Here is a 23,386-nt window from a genome sequence, read left to right as displayed (position 1 = left end):
CCTGATGCTGCTTTGTGCGTTACCAATGTACTATCACGCCATAGCCATGATCTTTAGACTGACGACCACCAGGGACAAAAGTGAACCTCTTGGACAAGCACCTGCAGCTCAAAGGACCTATGTCATAAGTTGTAAACATAGAACCCCTGAAACAATTGATAATCAAATCAATCTTATTTCTTGTGTCAAATTACTTGTTTATTTGATTTTGAATTTTTAAAAAATGAGGATAAACAAACGAACACGTTTTTAACGCTTTCCAGACCGGCGGGTTCAGACACGGGTGACTCCGAGTCCAATCCATCCAAACTTTTAACAAAGTTGGCTGCATCCAGTTGGCAGAATTTGACAATACTCAAACGTTAAACAAAGTCATTTTTTGAGATGAAATAGAACTGTACCAGCTTTGTATATTGAAAATGATTGTTTTTTCACGTTTTTGCAGTTTATTAGTGCTGCCATCTACATACATTTCAGCTTGAGATTTCAATTCTAGTTCTAACTCTAAACCTAACCCAAACCTAGCATAATGCTGCTTTGTGTGTAACCAATGTACTATCACGCCATAGCCATGATCTTTAGACTGACGACCACCAGGGACAAAGGTGAACCTCTCAGACAAGCACCTGCAGCTGAAAGGACCATATTTCATAAGTTGTAAACATAGAAAACCCGAAACAATTAATAATCGAATCAATCTTATTTCTTGTTTCAGATTACTTGTTTATTTGATTTTGAATAGAAAAAACGATTATAAATAAACGGAAAAGTTTTTAACGTGTTTCAGACCGGCGGGCTATGATTATTTGTTCTCGTTTTTGTAGTTGATTAGTGCTGCCATCTACATACATTTCAGCTTAAGATTTCAATATTAGCCGTAACCATCATCCTAACCCAACCCTTGCCTGATGCTGCTTTGTGCGTAACCAATGTACTATTACGCCATAGCCATGATCTTTAGACTGACGACCACCAGGGACAAAAGTGAACCTCTTGGACAAGCACCTGCAGCTAAAAGACCACACGTCATAAGTTGTAAACATAGAACACCCGAAACGATTAGTTATCAAATCAATCTTTTTTTGTTTCAAATTACTTGTTTATTTGATTTTTGAATAGAAAAAAACGATGATAGATAAACGAAATACGTTTTTAACGCTTTTCAAACCGGCGGGCTCAGACACGGGTGACTCCGAGTCCCATCCAATCTAACAAAGATGGCGGCGCCCAGTTCGCAGAATTTGATTATTTCCTGGTCGACTTTTCTATTAGTTTTCAGCGCCGTCGCCGCTTGGGATAATGAGGATTTCGAGCTGTTCGACGTCGTTGAAGAAGTCAATGAGAATTTCTACGATTTTCTCGGAGTCGATCAGGTATAAACGGTATAGCCCAAATGTCACCCACCCAGTCCCAGCAGGCAGCAGACCCTTTTCGGCTTCCCGCACCACGGCCGCACGGGAAAAATGTATAAAATTTCACATTTCTTTCTAATCTACAGGCCGCGAGTACGTCAGAAATTCGTAAAGCTTACCGAAAATTAACCCTTCAACTTCATCCCGATAAAAACGACGCCAAAGACGCGGAAACAAAGTTTCGCCATCTGGTGGCCGTTTATGAAGTACTCAAAGATTCGGACAAACGTAAAAGGTTTGAAAGCCAAATTGTTTAACTTAAACTAAACGGTAACGAAGTGAAGGGGTTTTACAATTTGTTCTTTCTCTTCTTTAAGATATAACGATGTTTTGGTCAACGGTCTTCCGAACTGGAGGCAACCGATTTTCTACTATCGGCGTGCTCGTAAAATGGGCATCCTCGAAATGTCGGTGATCTTGTTCATCGTACTGACCATCGGTCAGTTTTTGGTCAAGTGGGCAATTTACTTTGAGAAGAGACTGGCTGTGGTAAGTTAAACTGGCAATAGAGGAAGCCTGAAGCAATAATTTGTTGCATAGACGCCAGGAGGGGCTTCAAGCCAAAGCCTGGCATGATAGTTTGTTCTCTTCAATTATAGTTTGTTAGTCAGACACCAGAGGGAACTTCAATCTATTAACAGTTTGTAATTATTGTAAATACTGTTTTTCCTCCATATACCATGGAAATGGTTGGAGTGTAAATAAATATTCGTATTCGTATTCGTAGTTTGTTACCCAGACACTAGGGGGCTCTTCGATCTTATGATGGTTTGTTACACAGTCACCAGGGGGCTCTTCAGTGTAATGATAGTTCCTCACACATACACCAGAGGGCTTTAATCTGATAATAGTTTGTTACATAGACACTAGGGGGCTCTTCAATCGGATGATGGTTTGTTCCACAGACACCAGGAGGCTCTTCAATCTAGCGATAGTTTGTCACAGACACCAGGGGGCTCTTCAATCTAGCTATAGTTTGTTTCACTATTGATTCATTTTTGTGATAAAAATTTTGGATTAAGCCACATTTTAGGTAAAGATTTTTGACATTTTAATTGAAAATTGTTTAAAGTCGTTGTATTTTCTGCAGGACGAGTTCATCAGCGAGCAAATCGAAAAAAACAAGAAGAAAAGTCGCAAGAAGCGCGAAGACGACTCGGAACTGAACAAGATGTACCGCGCGAACATGGTCGAAACAATACCGCGTCCGCGCTGGCAGGATCTGATTCCGTTCGCGCTCGTCAAGTGGTTCGCGGCGAGCGCCAGAAATCTACCGCAGACGTGGCGCCGCGTGAAGGCTTCGATCGACGAATACCGACATCAGAAAACGGCGGCCGAGATCGCTGCTACGGCGGCGAACGAGGAAAACGAGAATGAGAATAGTAATGAGGAGGAATCAGAGGGTGAGAGATGCTGTCTTTTGTTTTATTACAATCTGATGATGTCATAGGGGGATTTATAGGAGCAGCCATCTTTTCTAGAAAATAATTCAGATAAAATCGCTAGTAAGGAATTCGATGATGTCATAGGGGGATTTATAGAAGCAAACATCTTTTCTCGAAGTTACTATTGATCAAATCAGTAGTAGGTACTTCGATGATGTCATAGGGGGATTCGTTATGTTAATTTCAGAACAAATTCGCCCGCGCAGGAAGCGCGTCGTCGTCGAACCGCAGCCGGAGTTCATTTACGCGGAAGCGTCGAACATCCTGAAACCAGTCCAATACGCCGCTGTTATCCAGTCCGATAACACTACTAACGCCGAGAACGATGACGATAGAAAAAAGGTTTGTGCAGTTCATCGATCAAAGATACTCACATCAACGGATAAATCTAGGGTCACTACGGCTCTTTTGATTTGATTTGAACAAAATGCCTGAAACTCCTTTAAAACTCCTTAAATTTTTAGAAATAGGTAATTACCGGTAGATACTTAAGAAGTTGAACATTAGACTACGCCAAAAATACATAAAGAGTATGTACTGTAGAGTGTATACTTTATGTATTTTTGACTACGCCTAAATCGGTACAGTTGGGGCCAAGATTTGTTTTTACCCTATTAGGCGGTTACTGAATTAGAATTGAGTTTAGGTAGTGTATAGAATAAAGATTTGCTTACAAAACCGCTGAATTAATGGTTTACCGAGATAAACAGTACCGATTTATGAGGAATCTACTGTAATTGGGATATGAAAATGATGCAGACGCTTCCTTGAAATGTGAAATTTTCTCCTCCAAAATTCCACCTAGCCAAGAATGGTTGATCTGAATGGACCCCGATTTCTGATTTCTGATTGTAATGATTTCAGGCGGGTGAGTGGAGTACGGAGGAATACGCCACTTTGTCGCGAGCGGTGAATAAATTCCCGGGAGGCACGTCGAACAGATGGGTCAAAATAGCCGAATTCATGGGACGGCCCGTCTCAGAGGTACGTGTCGTGTCTATTTCCGAAAATAAGTCGGCAGAACCGAGCTCTACTCTTCTGCGGGTCTGGTTTGTCTTTAACGCTTTCAGTACTGATTGATACCTGAAAGTGCAGGAGATAATTTGAAAATTTTAAAAGATTCCATCGCTGTTTGTTGAATAGTTAAAGAGAAAAGAATAGATAAAAACTAATCACTAATAACATCAATACACCGTGATGCGATGTACTAGTAAACTCCATCACTGATTTATACACCGCATCGCACTCTGAAAAGACTAAGTTAGATGAATAATTTTCTAAATAACTTTTAATCATCTGTTAATCTAGTATTTCAATTAATATTATTTTTAACGCAGGTGATAAAAAAAGCGAAGGGTCTGCAAAATTTCGGCGAGGTTTCCGTCGACCCGTCAGTGCAGGGGTTGGTCTGCTCCGAGGAGGACGTCGCGTCGAAGCCGAAAGCGGTCAGCGACGAAATCATGTCGACTCGATTGGTCGATAAAAACTCTCCGTCGCCGCCGGCGGAATTGCGAGGGAATACTGGAGAAATTGAGAATAATCTAAACGCGCGAAAAGTCGCGATAAAAAACTCGTCGAATAAAAAATCCGCCGACTTCGAAACGTCGTCGAACTCAACGCGGAATTCGGAAAAGGAGAATTCAGCGGCGTCGGTGATTACGACGCAAACCGGCGCAAAAACGTGGACGCAAGCGCAGCAGAAAACGTTAGAATGGGCGCTGGCGAAACACCCGAAAGGAACAACCGATCGGTGGGATAAAATAGCCGAGTGCATCACCGGTAAAACTAAAGTGAGTAATAGTTTCTACCGTTAATCTACACAGTAGGGATTTGTTTTTACCCAAAGGCGGTTCCCATGTTGGAAATTGAGTTTAGTTTATGTCAAGGGTAAAAATTTGTTTACAAAATCACTGAATTAACGGTTTACTGAGATAAACAGTACCGATTTAGGAGGAGTCTACTGTAATCGGGATATAAAAGTGATGCAGACGCTTCCTTGAAATTTGAAATTTTCTCCTCGAAATCTCCTAATATCTAGCAATCTTTCTGACATAGCTCCATTTTCTGAACTATTCTGATAAAATTCCTTGTTGTTGTTGTTGTTGTTGCAGGAGGATTGTATAGAACGATTTAAATATTTAGCCGAAATGGTGAAGAAACGAAAAGCGACTGTCGCCAACACGAAGGAAAAATCTTAGCAGCAGACGGATTCTCTATCGACGGAGCAGACGGACTTTTCTCGCGGAGCATCTACTTCAGTTTCTTTTATCAAAGCGATTATTTCACGCATTTTTTTCTAAAACCGCCTTAGAATTTAGATAGTCGTTAAATTCAGCGATGAGTTGAGCAAAAGTTGTTTCAAGTTAACCAGTGGACCACGGTGACATTGCAATTTCATTTGTCGTCACTTTGCCAACTTTTGAGCAACAAGCCCCTGATAGTAAAATTGTGACCATATTGATTTAAAGGAATTTATGACAATTGCCTGATTTCCAGTTATTGGCTACCCTGATAATTAGTCATCTTCTACTATAGTTAGTGATCCGTCACTTTAGCAGATGAGGGCGCCGTGTCATCAATGGTTAAATCGGTTAAGTTTGAACCATTGACCTCATTGAAAATGTGGGTCCAGTTCCACAGTTCTGAATTAAGAATTGACCCTGGGTTAAAACATTGAAAATGAACTAACTTTAACTCAGAGTTAACTCTAACTCACAACTGTGGAACATTTTCAATGAGGTCTGAAGTACTTGAATCGAAAGATTGATCGAAATTGAAGTTAAAATTGGGGGGGGGGGCAATAAATATCCTGGAGGCATTTGTGCCGATACCGATTAAAAGGCTCTAAAAATATCGCTCATATCAAACTTCTTCCGTATTAGACTAGAATGCATTTCAGGAAGGCTTGTTTGGAGATATTTAACTCGCGACGGGGTCCTCCGAAAAATAGCGTCACATCAAAATGCTGTATTGATTAGTTTCTTTCTGAATATGATACCGATATGTATGATCTGTTTTTGAAAATAAACTTTATGCAAGTTGTGCAATTATTCAAGTAAACCTCAGACATGGTTATTTCTTCCCTTATGGATATGGTACACAACCAGAAGAGAGTCCAACCTTGGGGTTTGATCCAGGCTGCCGACTCTTCTGTATACGGAGTATGTTTGAAGGGGTGGTTTCAGACTACTGATTGAAGTAATCCCAGACAGACTAATGTCTATTTCAACCTGACTTGAAAGCATACAGGGTGGCCTAGCTCAGTCAGTTTTGGTAGTACATGCCTGATAGAAGTCTTATTAGGGCCAGAATGCATTGGCAGTCGACCTAAATCATCATTTTTTAATCCATTTGAAACTGTATTGAAGGATATCCAAAAAGTCTGCATTGAGAGGGGTTCCTGAGAGAAAAGAGACTCCGTGATTTGAAAGTTTAACAATATGTCTCCATGCCTACCAAATGAAATTTGATACGTAGGCATGGAAACATATTGTTAAACTTTCAAATCATGGAGTCTCATTTCTCTTCATTTTACCCCTTTCAGTGAAGTCTTTATGGATATCCTTCAATACAGTTTCAAATGGATTAAAAAATGATGATTTAGGTCGACTGCCTGTCCTTTCTGGTCCTATTCAGACCTTTATCAGGTATGTACTACCAAAAATTATCGAGCCAGGCCACCCAGAATGCTCTAAAGTCAGGTTGAAATAGAAATTAGTGTCATTTCCAGGCCATAGATTGTGCGGTGGTTACAGGGTCAAAACGGTACTTCCAAGCTAGATTGTCCAAATGGTTGGCTCCACATTACCATAAGTTCAAGGGGTTTTCGAGCTACATATTGAAGATAAAATTTTCAGAGAGCATAATCGTCCAAAAGAGTAGCGGATTGTCCAAGGGGGCGTTTCCAGATAGGCTGAAGGGTGGTTCCACGCTGTAGATAGTCCAAGGGGGTGGCTCCAGATTAATGGTACATGTACCAGGCACCGAGAAGAGATTCTCTCCAAAAGCAGACACCATGAAATTAAATCCAGCACTCGACAACAAGACGTCTTTAACGCTACAGCGAGATTCAAATCAAGTTTTATTCTTGAATGATACGAAAAAAGTTCCGCACGGATTAGCACAAAAACCATAACTAATTATAGCACATTATTTAACGGTGATTTTATCGATCAGTTCGAAATAAAACATCGACGAAGCTTAGAAATAACAATCACTGTTTTCGGAAATTCTACCGAGACGAGAACCGGTCGAAACGCGACCTAAGTCTGGTCTAAGTATGGAAGATCACTGATTGTCTAAAACCATATTCAAAAATATATAAATATATATATAATTTCTTTTTCTTCTCAGTTGAACACAAAACTGGTATAAACCTCCTCGAAATTTTCGAACAACTTTAGTCGTAGTTGAGTTTGATTTGTTCCGGGCTAATAATACTGAATAACTAACTAACCGCCCTAGACTGGATATAGGCCGCGATCACACGAGACAGTTGGGCCTGCACCAGACGAGGCCCGTGCCTACAGATCAGTCATTCCTGGATATAAGTTTTAAAGGAGAAAATTCAGAGTTCGAGGAAGCGTCTGCCTCACTTTCGTATCTCAATTACAGCAGACGCCTCCTGAATCGGTACTGTTTATCTCAGTTAATCAGTAATTCAATGGTTTTGTAAGCAAATTTTTCTCTAATCTCGGTTTCTAATTAAGTAACCGCATAATTGGGTAAAAAAATCCAAGTCCCAACTGTATCGATATTAGGGGTAGTAGTCTACTGTACAACTATAAACTAGACAAAAATATCTTTTAGTTTTTACGTAATCAAGGAGTCGTAGGGACCGTGGTCTAATTAGAGAGCCCGTTCACGTGTATACCACTCGCTCGTGCGATCGCGACTTATAATAAATGCTTTTTAAAAACGCACGTCAAAGTTTTCACCGAGGAAGTCGTCTAGGTTTAGAAAAGAATACTTTTTCCCTAAAGTCTCTAGGAATACTTATGAGAAGAATGCGGAAAGAGGCGATCTGGTTAAAATGCACAATACTGTTTTAAACATGATTGTATCCTTTATAGTAACATCGAAAGCTGGAATTGTTGAAAAAATACGCGAGTACCACTATCTATTACCGCTTTTAAGAAGGCTCACCAAAAATAGCCTAGTCCGAACTATCCAGCAATCATGGCTTTACTCTATGTATCACCCTATGACATCATCGATCCGTCTACTAGTGATTTCGGTCTATAAGAATTTCAAAGACGACAGCCTTCATCAAAATAACTTAGACAATTTGATGACGTCATAGGTGGATTAATGAAGGCGGACATCTTTTCTAGGAATGTCAACAGATCAAATCACTAGTAGGTAATTTGTTGGATGTCATAGGTGGATTTATGGAGGCAGCCATCATTTCTCGAAGATCAATCACTAGTAGGTAATCCAATGATGTCGTAGGGGGATTTATTGAAGCAGCAATCTTTTCTCGAAGGGTACTTATCAATCAAACACAATAAGGTAATTAGATGCTGTCATTGGGGGCTTAAACTATCTATGCGCAAAACCCACAGTTGATGATATAATAATTTATTTTCTGACGGTTTCGAAATTTTGACTAAACTTCATCACCAGATTTTGTGTCTCCGATGATTAAGTTGAGAAAAAACTTGGAAATTGTTGGAATAATTTGTTAAATCATCCGCTGTGGGTTTTGTTAATTAACTCCGTTAATGCTGAGATTAATATCAGTCGGCTGAAACTATATTTGGTGAGCTGATAAACCGCGATAAGTCAAGCTACATCAATTCTTAATCGGCGTCTGCTAATACCGCTTAATCAAAACGTATAGGCTTCGGCGGTGACCTCTATATTGAACACCGGTAATCAGTATTCCTCTCCGTCCTCGTCTTCGCCTTCGTTCTCGACTGAGTCGACGCCGACCTCCTCGTAATCCTTCTCCAATGCGGCGAGATCCTCACGCGCCTCCGAGAACTCGCCCTCCTCCATGCCCTCGCCGACGTACCAGTGAACGAACGCGCGTTTCGCGTACATCAGGTCGAACTTGTGATCGAGACGCGCCCACGCTTCGGCGATCGCGGTCGTGTTGCTCAACATGCAGACGGCGCGCTGCACCTTGGCGAGGTCGCCGCCCGGTACGGTCGTCGGCGGCTGGTAGTTGATGCCGACTTTAAAACCGGTCGGGCACCAGTCGACGAATTGGATCGAGCGTTTGGTTTTGATGGTCGCGATGGCGGCGTTGACGTCTTTCGGTACGACGTCCCCGCGGTACAGCATACAACACGCCATGTATTTACCGTGGCGCGGGTCGCATTTCACCATCTGATTGGCCGGTTCGAAGCAGGCGTTCGTGATCTCCGACACGGACAGTTGCTCGTGGTAGGCCTTCTCGGCGGAGATGACCGGCGCGTACGTCGCCAGCGGGAAGTGAATACGCGGATACGGTACCAGATTCGTCTGGAACTCGGTCAAATCGACGTTCAACGCGCCGTCGAACCGCAGCGACGCGGTGATCGAGCTGACGATCTGACCGATCAGACGGTTCAGGTTGGTGTACGACGGGCGCTCGATGTCGAGGTTACGGCGACAGATGTCGTAGATGGCTTCGTTATCGACCATGAACGCGCAGTCCGAGTGTTCCAAGGTCGTGTGGGTCGTCAGTATCGAGTTGTACGGCTCGACGACGGCGGTCGATACCTGCGGCGCCGGATAGATGGCGAATTCGAGCTTCGACTTCTTGCCGTAGTCGACAGACAGACGTTCCATCAGCAGAGACGTGAAACCAGAACCGGTACCGCCGCCGAACGAGTGGAAGATCAGGAATCCTTGCAGACCGGTGCACTGGTCGGCCTGAAAATCACAAACAGTTTTTACATTTGAATCATCCAAATACTTTTAAGCGAGAATTTTTTCAGTTTTCAGGGTTCCTGCACTTAATAGTTTACTAAAAATTCCAGGACCCTTTTCCCCAATTTTCCACGTTATTCCCTGACACAGGGTGGCGCCACTTTGTACCAATTTTTTAAATTCTAAGAGATTTCCCTGATTTTTCCGACACAAAATTTCGAGTGAATCCCAGATATTTCTTGGTTTTGAAATCTTGCCAGGTTATCATCTTTAATGAATAACGTACTGATAAAGAAACAAGTGATCAATAACATTATTCAATTACTCTAAGTTTTCAAGGTTTTTGGTAAAATTTGTCCTCCATTCCCTCATCTTTTTTCTAGATTTTTCTTAATCCCCGAGCTTTCCACGATATCCTTAAATTCCCAACTATCCAGGATTTTCACCCCGATTTTTATCAACTAATATTTATTTTTTTCTATACTTACAAGTTTACGAATTCGATCGAGCACCAAATCGACGATTTCTTTACCGATCGTGTAGTGACCGCGAGCGTAGTTATTGGCTGCATCCTCCTTACCGGTTACCAGTTGCTCCGGGTGAAACAGTTGCCGATAGGTTCCGGTGCGCACCTCATCTGTAACAACAAATGATATCTGTAATGAAATTGTCCCTGCAGGGTGGTCATTTTTCCGCCCATTTACATATAATCGCCTGGATCCAGTTCCACAGTTGTGAGTTAAGATTTGACCCATAGTTAACTGATCGAAAATGAACTAGTGTTAACTCGGAGTTAACTCTAACTCATGACTGCGGAACTGGTTCCTGGGGCCTGTTTTATAGACTGGTCTTTACCCGGGGGGGTTAACTCAATTCATTGTCGATTGAGTTAGCCCCAGGGGCCGGTTGCATAGTCATGGCTTAGACTTAAGACCAGTCTAAGACCGACTTAGCCAATCTAACAACTTAAGACCAGTCTTAAGACTTAAGACCACCTTTGAACTTACCGGTTTGTCACGACTGTTCAACTGGCCCCAGTGTTAAAGGTGATACCAGTCCATAAAACCGTGTTTTCCCTAATTTCTTCCTTGTGTTTACACAAAATTCCCCGAGTGAATCAGACAAATTTCTAGACGTTTCAATTCATTCGTTACTCATTGAATCACATACTGATAAAAGAAACGCGTAGCATTTTCCGAATTCCCGGTAGGTAAAATTTGTCTAACTCCTTGAAATCCAGTTTTTCCAGGTCAGTGGCGCCACCCGAAGTCACATTGATGAACTGTTGGAATATTAAGTTCTCACTGTTCTACTTACCGACGACTGTGGGCTCGAGATCTACGAATATCGCCCGCGGCACGTGTTTGCCGGCGCCCGTCTCGCTGAAGAATGTGTTGAAACTGTCGTCGCCGCCCCCGAGGGTTTTATCGCTGGGCATCTGACCGTCGGGCTGGATACCGTGCTCCAGACAGTACAGTTCCCAACAGGCGTTACCCATCTGTACTCCGGCCTGGCCTACGTGGATAGAGATACATTCACGCTGAAAATATACGCACAGAAAATAGTCATCAATACTGACAATAGGTTGATGAAGCTGAAAGAAGGGGTCCAGAATTGAAAATGAGACGTCCCTTGACTTGTGCCTAAAAAGCCCCACAATCAAAGATTTTGACACCTACTACCTGACCACTGGTGATAGAGAGGCCTATTGTGTCACAATCTTTGATTTTGGACCAATGCTGCGATGTGTGGTCAATTAATTCAAGCTCAGTCAATAGGCTGGCTGGAACATATTGAAAGTTAGGGGGTGTGTCCAGTGAACAAGTCTGGGTGAAGGCCTTTTCGCTTTACAATGCTACAATACAATACAATGCAATACAATACAATGCAATACAATACAATAATAATAATACAATGCAATACAATACAATTCAATACAATGCAATGCCTTGAGATTAAGAATAAAATGAAGAGCGCCAAAATGAATAAACCACCTTTTCATTTCCTTTTGATACTGATAGTGTTTATGATTTTTAGGATAAGCGCATTAAATTCTTTAGAATTTAGGCATTTAACATCTACGCCTCAACTTACCATTTTGTTAGTTTTGTAGTGATTCAGTAGTAGAAGAATATGATTGATTTAGAAGTACGGATTGATGATTTCGCAGAGAGGATCTTGTCTTTTTTTCGACCCTACAGCTAGACGTTATGGTCGTGGCACGGTCTAAAATGAGAGCCTCATCAGCGCGCCGGCGTCTATTTATACTATCAGCATCGGGCGTCGCCCAGTTCCAATTGATACGGCGTCGCTGATTGATCAGTTTCAGCAGCCACGCAGTTACAGCGACTCCGATTGGTGGCTGCTCGATTCAAATGACGTCATGATGAGAGGTGTCGCGGCGAAGCAATGACGTCATTTTCGGCGCGCGCGCGCGCGGATAATGCTGCTGCTGGATGCTGCAGCACCGATGACTAATACATTATCCATTCAGGATATAGACTGGTTGCTAGTGTCCCCACTCAACGCGGAAGAAAAAAATGACTATTCTGATCCAAGACCAGAGCCTTGTGCGCGTCTTCGTCGTGGGCCGATCCATGCAGCGGCGGACAGAGGTTGGCCCGCACTACCCCCTAGGCCTAGAGTTTTTAGTGCCGATTTTTCTGGCCCTAGTTTTTCAAATTAACTACCGTTTTAAAAGCTTTTTATATAAAATCATACATTGATTTCACATTTGTTGACTTACGACGTAGAAAAAGGTCCTCCCCGAAAAGTACTTCTATCTAGATTTTGATCTGCCCCTGGCCTTTTCGATGGGCAAACAATTTTTTCAGTGGGATTTATTTTGAAAATATTCCCAAAGATTAATAATTGCAGAAAAATTTTGAAATTTGTCCAAAAAATCTGGTCGAATTTTGGAAGTACCGGGTAACGAATTGAATAACTATTGAACTATTCGAATTTTGTTGATCTATCTGCATAGACAACAAATAGAAATCCGGTTTCATCGCGAAAAGTTACGATCTAGTTCAAATTATTTGCCTCAAAAGTCATTGATAACATGAAGAAACCATGGTATTCAGCAGCAATTAACTTTTTTCTTGAACGCTGAGAAAAGGGGAGCAGTGTCCAACATCACATTGGTCAGATCAGATCAGGCATAGGTTTTTTACTAGGACGTTTCGAAAAAATGAAGCCCTGGGTCCGGTTTCATGAAAAAGTTTAAGCTTAAATTAGTTAAGTTTGAATTATTGTCCTCATTGAAAACACGAAGTAACCAATGGCGATTACACTAAAAAATTGAGTTAAACTTTTTCGTGAAACTGGATCCAGGAGGTACATATGCATTTTCATGGAGATTTCAAACTTCTTGACTTCAAAATCCTCTATTTCGCTGGTGGTTCATTTTGACCTTCAGACGAACATAGATAAGTGTCAGTGTAGGTGACAAATAGATTTACATTGTGACCGGTGCCGGGATACGAAACAAACCAAGACCACGCACTTATTGTGTTCTTTCTTCCCTGCTTTCGAATTTGAATTCTATTCGTTATTGCATAAATACATGTAAGATAGAAAACAAATCTTTATGCATAAACGATAAAATTATCAGACATCCGTGTAGTTTCATTGACATGACCACGATTCAAAAGCTAACTATCTTTTGCAAATGCAAACTTTTTAATGATCTTTTTATTCGCACAAATATATCAGTTTTAAAACATACAAATAAAATGATAAAAGATTCAAATCATCTTGGCACAATCAATCGGAGGCAGGGATTCGAACCAAGTAGTTACAATGAGAACATTATCCTTTTATTTATATGCAGGTGATAAAGTTGATCTCTTACATGAAGTTTTCGTAGTAGGCTTTCATACCATCTTTGCAGGCGTTCGCGGGACCTGTTCCTGTTCTGCAAGTGTCTTTTACCCACCCAGTAAATTCGGTATCATTTCCTACCCTTAGATACTGACCGAACATTTGAGGGGCCTGAAAGAGATAAAAAACATATTGCGAATAAAATCATTTCGAAAATGTAGATGATTTAATCCGAATAAACATTCAAAATGGTTAGTTCTAATCTTATTTTCTTGGATTAGGCAACCTTTAAAACTAGGAATCCAACGACACCACGTCTACTTGGGAAGTGATTTGAAATGCCCCACATATAGAAAATTTCATTTGTCAGAATAGAATACATGTAGACTAGAATAGACTAGACTAGACTAGACTAGACTAGACTAGAATAGAATAGGAAAGAATACATGCAGAATAGACTAGAATAGAATAGACTAGAATAGAATAGACTAGAATAGAATAGAATATAGAATGGTTCATTTCGCTCTAACCAAACATTGGTACATAGAGGTTATTAGAATTTGTACAATAAAATTTATAATTTACAAAACTTAAAAACAAGAAAACAGAAAATGGAGGAAAACTATTACACGTGTATATACAAATATTTACAAAACAACACTGAAGTGATTAAAATTCAGAGAATGGAAAGATTGTCTGGTAGCGACACCTGGTAGATCCTCACTACGACAGTCGAACGTATAGAGTTTTTTTTTTATAGGAATAACAGCTAATTCAAATTTTGAAAACGCTTATACAGATACGTACATATTTTATCCCTTGATTTCTTAATCGCTCACCACCAACTGGCCCGATACCCGGCACTGCTGTAACAGGCTTGTTTCCCATTGGTTCCTTTAGGAAATCTTTACATTTGGCAGTGGTATTACTCATCTGAAATTTTTACATAGACATTTATTGCACATGAATCAGAAGTCGGGCTACTAATGATGGTGTGTCGTAGAACGCATCCTCCCCCGGCAGGGATTCGAACCAACCTGATGGCATCGAGATAGCCACGGCACGAAACCCTGCCATAATCGACCGTGCGCGCAGATACATGCGCAGGTCAGATGATGTGATTTTGAGCCAATCAGAAATCCCGTTTTATTTTAGACCGGGTTTTCCCGTTTATAGTTCTTCCTTGAAATTTGCCTCAACGATTATACAACGAGCAATCTGATTGGTGCCGCCAGTTTTCTTTCGGAAAGCTGCGCATGTACCTGCGCACCCGGTCTACTGATGCAGGGGTTCGTGCCGTGGCTGAGTGTAGCGATGCCATCAGGTTCGAGTCCCTGCAGAGGGAGGATGCGTAGAACGACACTACAAGCACTGTCAGAGTAAACCCTCAAGTTCATGTTTTTTAACTGCGCATACACAAATTTCACAGCCATTGTAACACTTTTCGAAAATAAATATTTGAAGCCATATAGTTCAACAAGAAACGAAGTTCTTAATGTGTGGACTTTCCTTAATTTACATGAGTGTATGTTTAATCCAGCATCAACATTAAACATTGGTACTCTAGAGATTAAGCAGAACAAGTGAACCAGAGTGAAACTCTATTGGATTGAATTCAAATGATGGGAGAAAACTGGCTTAGTACAGGATAATTAGGTCGAATTTTTTTAAAACTATGAATGGAAACGCATAACTATCTTCGGCATGAAGTTTTTGGCAGAATTCCAGAGAATCCGCGCTCGAAGTAATCAAAAGCCTAAGATGTCCCTTTTGATTGCAAGAAGTTTTTATCAAAATCTGTACATTGACACGATCTCTGAAGAGCATTAGTGGCCACATGCGAACAATTTTTAAAATATTTTTAAACTCGAAATTGCGACTTTTTAACACATGTCGTCGTAAAATTCACACTAAGGCACAACGAAATCAGTTTCGCCGATCTCTCTTCAAGCTAATGCCGAAATACGATACTGCCTTATCGAGCACGATAACGTCGTTCTAAGTAACCGGACAATTTGTCGAATGGGTGCAAAGTTTCGAGATGAAGTCGAAATTTAAAAAAGAAAATTTCATGCGCCCGCAATGCTCAATCGCGAAATTTCGACTTTGAAACTCAAATTTTGACTCATAAAGTCGGCTGAATTAGCTCGCTCGACAGCCGGTCCATCAATTTCAGAAGGTAACGCTTTATATCGGTCATATTTTAACAAAACAAATGTCCTCAATCGTTTTTCGGGGAAGCTCCAGGAGCAACGATAATCCTGAGTTATGCAAGGATGAGAAAAGCTACTAGTAGTTTTCAGCAATAAACGTAGACGATTTTATTATTCAGATTATCGAGTAGCTTGGGAATTTGCCTGCGATGTGTCAGGCTCCAAGACTAATGTCTATTTCAACGTGACAAGAGAGCATTCCGGGTGACCTAGCTCAGTCAGTTTTGGTAGTACATAGGCCTACCTGATAAAAGTCTTATTAGGGCCAGAAAGGACAGGCAGTCGACCTAAATCATCATTTTTTAATCCATTTGAAACTGTATTGAAGGATATCCAAAAAGTCTTCATTGAAAGGGGTTAAATGAAGAGAAGTGACTCTGATTTGAAATTTTAACAATATGTCTCCATGCCTACCAAACTTCAGTTGGTAGGCATGGAGACGTTAAAATTTCAAATCATGGAGTCTCTTTTCTCCTAGCTAGGAACCCCTCTCAATGCAGAGTTTTTGGATATCCTTCAATGCAGTTTAAATTGGATTAAAAAACGATATTTTAGGTCCACTGACCTAGGTTGAAACTTAACTTAAACTCCAACTTAACTGCTCGATTAAACGTTTACATGTATATTATTTTTGCTAAAACATCGATGCTTTATTTATTCATAATATCGAACTGTGCAGTCATAATACATTCTTGTACATGTAGATAGGCATGTAAGGCATAATAAGTCGAAATATGGAATAAAAATTTTCATGTGGCCGCAATTCTCTTTCGTAGATCTCCATCACACAACTGCATGATTCATCATGAATACATGGTATTGGTGGTGGGTTTTCCCCACTGACTCAATAGGCACGTGTGCGATTTCACTTATTTCATACACTGTAGTGTACAAAGTTTGTTAAACAATTTATTTTCGTAGATTGAACAATTTCTAAGTATCACTTCCCCTTTCCCAATTTCAGTGCCCGACTATAAAATTCACTGCTTTTCACAGCGCCCGCGACAAACCGTGGGCGTGGCAGTCAGTAGTTGAATGGCTATTTTAACTACTACGCGCGCTTTTCATACATGCGCAGATCAATAAATACCACATAGCAGCGGAGTACCGAGTAGAGCCAAACAAACAAACAAAACAACAAACAAACAAACAAACACAAAGTGAGATTATACCTACCGTAAAGTCTCCGTTTAACGGTTGCGCATTAATGTCCAATGTCGTATAGCGCCGCCGCGGTCGAAAATCGAACTAATCTGTCAAGTCGATAATTTTTTAAGTGAGAAGACTTAGTTCAGTTCGCGGTACACTGTACGTACAGTTTTTCGATACACTGCTGTTCAACAAATTTGTTTTGTAGTTGAAGTTCACAGCGCGCTATTCAGTTTTCAGAAGTAGAGGGCTAAAATAACATCATTCGTAAGATCTCAGATTGAATATTTTCATCAGATTCAGAGCTCAGTTCATTGTATAAAATGTGTCATTTCATGTATTAGACAGTTACTTCTATTACTCTGACAGGAGTTTTTATGTCATAATTTTTTTACCTCATGTGTAAATCAATTATAGCAGAGTTATCAATTATTCATTTATAAATAAATTAGTATTATTAATTTAATTATTGGATTGATTATTATTAAGAGATATGACATTATAAACATATATATAATGCACAGATATGGATGTTATATATAATGCAAAGATATGGATGTTATAATGATAATGTATTTCTACTCGCATAGAAATGAGACTAAAGTTTTCCTGTTTGGATATTCTAAAAGCCTATAAGTCCTTTGCCAAGGATATGAATGGTTTGTGATGATATTATGTTAACTAAATTCATTTGTTGGTTGAACGATTTCAATTAATATCGCAATATTTAGCATTCGTGATATAATTAATATGATAGAGATATGGCCATTTGTCTATTGTTTATGTTAGCAAAAGTTTGCATTTGATATAGAAGGCTTTAATGTTTTGATGTATGGTTGAGATTTTCAAAATAAATGTTATGCTTACATGAGATAATTGGAACTAATGTCTATTTATTAATTGATGAGACCTGTTTTTCTGGGATATTTTGCTTACTTTTTGGGGTACATACCTCATTTATGTCTTAACAGAATGCCAAAAGTCGCGGACAACAACTGAATATCCGATATATTTCCAGTTCTGTACCAATTAGATGGATTGGCAAAAAGACTCCTTAAGTCCAGTTGAATGAGAGGGAAATCCTCCATTTTGTCAAATTTCTTGGATTTTTTCCCGAAGAAATTGGGGATTCGTACCTATCGGATATATGTACTCGGCGTCTTTCCACTTAACAAAACATCGTCAATAACATTAGTTCTTATTATTGTAGCGGCGCTACCGGTACTGTCGATCGGACATTAGAAACTTTCTACCTTTTGCCTCTACGTGTATGCGCGGATAAATCCATCCTCGCTTGCCAGGGGTCCGGTATCACTCCCGAACTCGCTTCCACCAGCGGGGAACGGCTTTAGTGGGTTCGAATCCCTTGTCGTGTGAAGATGCGGCGGGAGGCAATCAAATCCTGGCAAGCGATGGTGATCACATTCTAGATGAACATCGAACCAATTCTCTCAATCTAATAAGATATTAGAGATACTTCACGAAATTGGAAAAAAAGTATCTGATCAAGATCGTGACTGATTGAACACGCAATGTTTAAGGTGTGGTTGCGTCGAGCAGACGACCGACAATCCTGAAATAACGTCTGCGTCGTCCATTCTTGCGCTAGACGTTCTGACCGCGTGCAAACACGTGAAAATCGTCTGCCAGTAATGCGAAATGAAACCGACGCAAAGAATTCAAACTGCTCTCAGGTAAGTAGTATTGACAAGAAACGAAAGATCTTTTTTTTGTCGTTTTGTGTTTAACGTATATATAATGCAACACTATGGGCGGACTCTATAGTTATCAACAGCGTTAAATCGAACGCAGATAATTCAATATGAAATCGGGTTAATTTAGGGCTTTCTGGCGACTGTTGAATACGTGCTTGCGTTAAAAGTGAGAAAAACCCCCAATTTGAAGTTTATAACTTTCTTTTGTCGCAAACCGATTTCGGTACGCCCCCCCCCTTCGTAATTTGAGCTGAAATAGGGTTGTTTCGAGAAAGTAGTTTCGTTTTTATACTACTATTTCCTTTCCGATTTCTAGGCAAAAGCTCGTATGCTTCCTCGCCATTGCTGTCTCGGTCGCTACGGTTTCTCGAGCGGCCGGCGAACTTTTCGATACTGAAGACACTTGTCTCGGGAAGGTGATAGTTTTAGGGCGGGATAGCTCCATTTCCCTGAAACCCGACACCGAATCGTGCTGTTGGTTGGTAAAAGCGGTACCCGACAAGGCGACCTGGATTCAATTCTTCACCGGAAACGCCCCGGTAGCGTATTACCGAAATAACCGTAATATATCTGCGGCTGACAACGTAGTCAGGCTGCGTCGAGCGCCACCTATACCGTGGATGGACCCCGACAGCGATATTCGCGTCTGGAAATCCGACTCGGAATACTTCACGCGTAGCGATATCTACATAGTATCGTCGCGAACGCGCTATTTCAACATCATCGTCGAATACCAGACCGTCACTTACCGCGTTAAAGCGTCGCCAGAGGGCGCTACTGATTTTGGTAAATCACTACGCAACGGGTTACTAGATGGCATCCCTAGGGCTGATAATTCGTTGATAAATGAGTCATCAGGGGGCGCTGCAGGTGCTTATTTTCCAATGAAAACCGAGCCACAAGCTGGTGCAATCAATTCGCTGAAAGAGTCGCCAGAGGGCGCAGTTGGTGCTGATAATTCGTCAAATAATGAGTCGCCAGATGGCGTTGATGGTGGTATTTCGCTGTGGGACCAGATCGAACTCGGCTCAAATTTCATCCGCGTTCACTTGAACCGTACGGAGAATATGTTTGTTCGGTTGAGATTTCGTCTGCTTCTCTCCCCGGTAAACGCGATGTCGTCTGATTCGCTGAACGTATCGATCTCTGAACTGAGATTGTGCCCGACTGTAGCCAGCCCCGGTGTCGACGCGTATCTGAACGTGTCCGACGCGGACGGGCACCTGTTAGCCAGCCTGTCGGGTGTGGTCGTACAACGCAACTTCGTAGCGGCCGAAATTCGACTGCATTTCTCCGTGAACGCCCTCTGTCGCCCACCGAGTATTCTATACATGCACGCTCACGTGACCAGCCAACTGACACAAAAATGGCGCATGATTTCCCGACTGGAAACACGTGTTCTGCATCCTCCTGGCAATAGGTGGCACAACGGTACTCCGCCTGCTGCTCGGGTATCATTTCCGCGGAAGGTTCCCAATATCGAGACCGACGTTGACTTCATTTACGGATTCCTGGTCAAAGTTGATGCGCGTTATGTAATCAGATTTAAATGGCGCTCGTCGATTGGTGGGAAAAAATCCAGCGCTACTTTCTTCTTTGACGAAATCGAAACCGATATTACTACGCACCTGCTTCGGAGTCACGAATCAAACGGTGGTGGTGATTCGGTCGATGGCGGAACTTACGCGACAATTGGATTTCGATTGTTGGTCGTTTTGAAAATATCCAAACGGGAATTCTTGACGGCCGCAGACGATAGCGTAGGTGGCGCTGTGTCGGAGATATTGTCCGGAGAATTCACAACCGAAGCGCGTTCGAGCGGCAACGACAACTGCCGATGTAGGTCGGCATATCAAGACAGGTTTTACGTGACAATCACTAACACAGTACAGTTCCACTGCTCGTTCGCGGTCCCGGTCGGAATCTGCCGGTTTTATGTCCCGTTGAACGAAGGCGAGTTTTTGCGTTTGCATTCGTTCAGGTACACGAAAAACTTCGAACGCGTCGACGTGTCCCCTTGTGACGCGGCCGGTATGTACCTCATAGATGGCGTTGATACGATGCGCTCGCGTCTGATTGGTCCGATCTGCCATAGCGCGGATCTGATTGGCTGGCCGGCGCTCGATTTCACATCCGGGGATCACACGCTTAGTTTCCTGTTCTACGGTTATGGATTTCCGAACGTGATGTTCGCGATGGAGGCGGAAAGAACCACTTGCCGCGGGCTGATTCTGCCGTCTTTTCCGGCCTCCCGTTACGACATAAATATCGATTCGCTAGCCCATCGTGGTTGCCTGGTGATCCAACAACCGAAATATTTCGATCGTCTGCCAGAAGACCGGCGCGTGGTACGAGCCGACCCGAACACGAAACTTGTCATGCGCGGTCGCGGGCGCTACGATTTCCACATCGAAACGATTAGGAAAACGCACCAGAATCGAATAACGGACGACATCGGAAGCCGTTCCATGATCGGCTGCAGGAATCTTACTCCGCAGTATGTAGATTGCGAGACAAACTACAACGCCCTCTACTGTCCGTTTGTAAATACGACGACGACGACGTCATCAACCGTTGCTCGTGCCCATATTTGGTATTTCGAACTGCCCGCCGGATGTATGTTTCAGCGAGGTGGTTGGCTCGTCAAAATCGTTGCACCGTGCGCTAAAGTTCAGGTAAATTAAACAGACAGTAGACATTTTAGATCCAGGGAAAATTTCGTTATTTTCTCAATGAATTCAAAACCTTTAGAATAAGAACGTTTTCCGTATGATCGAAAATTTGAAAGTAAAATTCTTGACTAAGAAAATGAATTTCTAAAAAAACTACTTTTGCTCTATTGCGGGTCTTCCTTGTAAGTTTGGAAGACAAGACGATGAATGTGTTATCTATTTTTCTTCATTATTTTCAAAAAATTAAATCGAATCAATTATAAGCAGTAAATCATGATTTTCTATCTGGGAGCCGACGACGAAAAAGAACATCCCTCAGAAAATCACTATTCTACGGAAATCATATTGTAAGCAAGCGAATTGTTCTTTCAGAAATGCAAAAGTTCAATCGGAACTGCGATTCCGAAAATATCAGACGGTTTAGGCTGCGGATTGATAGTCAGCGTCAACGCCTGGCCCGTTGGTCGAAATGACCGGTTGCTAGCGACCTGCATCACTTACCAACTTCACGGGAATACCCCCTCGACTAAAAATACCCACGACCACTTTCTATTGGTTTTCGAACTTTTCCACGTTGAATGCGATCAGCGAATTAAAGTCGAAATGACCGATGGACTAGGTGGCGCTGGCGTCGCTAACGACGATCGGTTCGTGCATAGGTTCTGCGGTAGCTGGAGATCGGGGACGGTCAGACACGCCGTGGCGACGTCCGTATCCGTGAAAGTGTCATTCCTGGCGGTTTTATACGCGGACGAACTGCGGATCCGCTACCGGACGCTGACCGAAGTTTACCAGTCGAATTCGACGGTTAAAAACGACGGATGTACAGGCGAATTCGTAGCTTTCGGAGACGATTCGTGTATACGACTGGTCGTAAGACGACAGGAACCGATATCGTGGTTCGAGGCCGAAGAAGTTTGTCTGGGGTACGGAGGACACCTGATCGGTATCGACTCGAACACGGAATCCGAGCGTTTGAAACGGATTATAAGATTTAGATGGTTGAATGAGGTCTATAGTCGTGTTCCTGTCGCCATTTATATCGGACTGGTTTACAATGTTACAGTAAGTTTGAGTTTTTGATACTGGGCCTTTTTTCAAGGGGTTTGGATAAATACAAATGCGGGTATCTGCTGTCTGGCACCATCCATATGATATTAGCCAATATAGAATGAAGTCTGGGCAATTGTACAATTGAAATGTCTACACAGAGTTCAAAATGAAATAAGCTTGGATTATAGCCTGAGTGTTGTGTATAGTCAGTGTTGTGTATAGTCAATGGCAAAAATTAATGTCTTTATATAATATTTGGTCATTGCTCGTCGGCATTCTTATCAAAGTATATAGCAAACCGATAGTGTTGTCCCAAAGGTTTTATATCAATGATGCTGCTAGGCTGAAAACCAGTTATCGCTGCTTTGCGGCTATATTTTCTATTTCATAATTTCCAAAGATTTGCATATTAATGATGCTGCTAGGCAGAAAACCCGTTATCGTTGCTTTGCGGCTATATTTTCTATTTCTAATTTCCAAAGATTTGCACGTTAATGATGCTGCTAGGCTGAAAACCCGTTATCGCTGCTTTGCGGCTATATTCATTCTTCTCTTCTCATTTTTCGTTAGCATAACGCGGCTGTGCAGAAAACCCGTTATCGCTGTTTTGCGGCTATATTGATTTAAAGTGTTTATTTCTCATTTGTATTTTGTATTCTACTTTTTACACAGACTCGACGGTATCACTGGTCAGACGGCAGCCCGATGACTTTCACCGAATGGTATTCCAGAAGCCAGAATGATTCTACCATACACAATACGATCCAGATGTTCGTACCATTGAACCGCAAGCAGCCATTACCAGACCCGAACATGTTGTGCACGATCATGCTGTTTAGCAGCCCTTACGGGAAAGCTAACTGGGCCCGATTTCCCTGTCAACTGAAATACCGCAGCCTATTTTTCTGCGAGCTTCGATCGACCTTACGAACACGGCCCGAACGTATCCGATTAGTTCCGAAGTGCCCACGCGCGTGCGCGGTCTTCGGTAATATTTGCACGTGCGTTTGTCGCCCGGCGAAATATCGCCAGAACCTACTTGCCGCT

General features: G+C 41.8%; 2 protein-coding genes across 3 annotated transcripts; one reads left to right on the top strand and one right to left on the bottom strand.

Moving 5' to 3' along the window:
• Positions 1 to 1,206: 1,206 nt before the first annotated feature.
• On the top strand, positions 1,207 to 5,896 carry LOC141912362 (dnaJ homolog subfamily C member 1-like). Its single transcript, XM_074803622.1, has 8 exons — positions 1,207 to 1,373; positions 1,499 to 1,647; positions 1,730 to 1,901; positions 2,503 to 2,815; positions 3,045 to 3,199; positions 3,722 to 3,841; positions 4,195 to 4,647; positions 4,969 to 5,896. Exons 1-8 carry the CDS (start codon positions 1,218 to 1,220, stop codon positions 5,053 to 5,055), a joined length of 1,605 nt encoding a protein of 534 aa, XP_074659723.1. The 5' UTR covers positions 1,207 to 1,217; the 3' UTR covers positions 5,056 to 5,896.
• Positions 5,897 to 6,919: 1,023 nt separating this feature from the next.
• LOC141912290 (tubulin alpha-2/alpha-4 chain-like) lies at positions 6,920 to 12,086 on the bottom strand. Of its 2 annotated transcripts, XM_074803532.1 has the most exons (4): positions 11,810 to 12,086; positions 11,033 to 11,255; positions 10,204 to 10,352; positions 6,920 to 9,718 (listed from the first exon to the last, which is right to left on the bottom strand). In XM_074803532.1, exons 1-4 carry the CDS (start codon positions 11,810 to 11,812, stop codon positions 8,735 to 8,737), a joined length of 1,359 nt encoding a protein of 452 aa, XP_074659633.1. In that variant the 5' UTR covers positions 11,813 to 12,086; the 3' UTR covers positions 6,920 to 8,734. The 2 variants fall into 2 exon arrangements, with proteins under 2 accessions (XP_074659633.1, XP_074659634.1); XM_074803533.1 differs by lacking the exon at positions 11,810 to 12,086 and having other exon boundaries at positions 11,033 to 11,261.
• Positions 12,087 to 23,386: the final 11,300 nt, after the last annotated feature.

Source organism: Tubulanus polymorphus, chromosome 10, assembly GCF_964204645.1.
Source record: "Tubulanus polymorphus chromosome 10, tnTubPoly1.2, whole genome shotgun sequence".
NCBI lineage: Eukaryota > Metazoa > Nemertea > Palaeonemertea > Tubulaniformes > Tubulanidae > Tubulanus > Tubulanus polymorphus.
The sequence above is the reverse complement of the archived record's forward strand: the minus strand, read 5'-3'. Positions and strand labels throughout refer to the sequence as shown.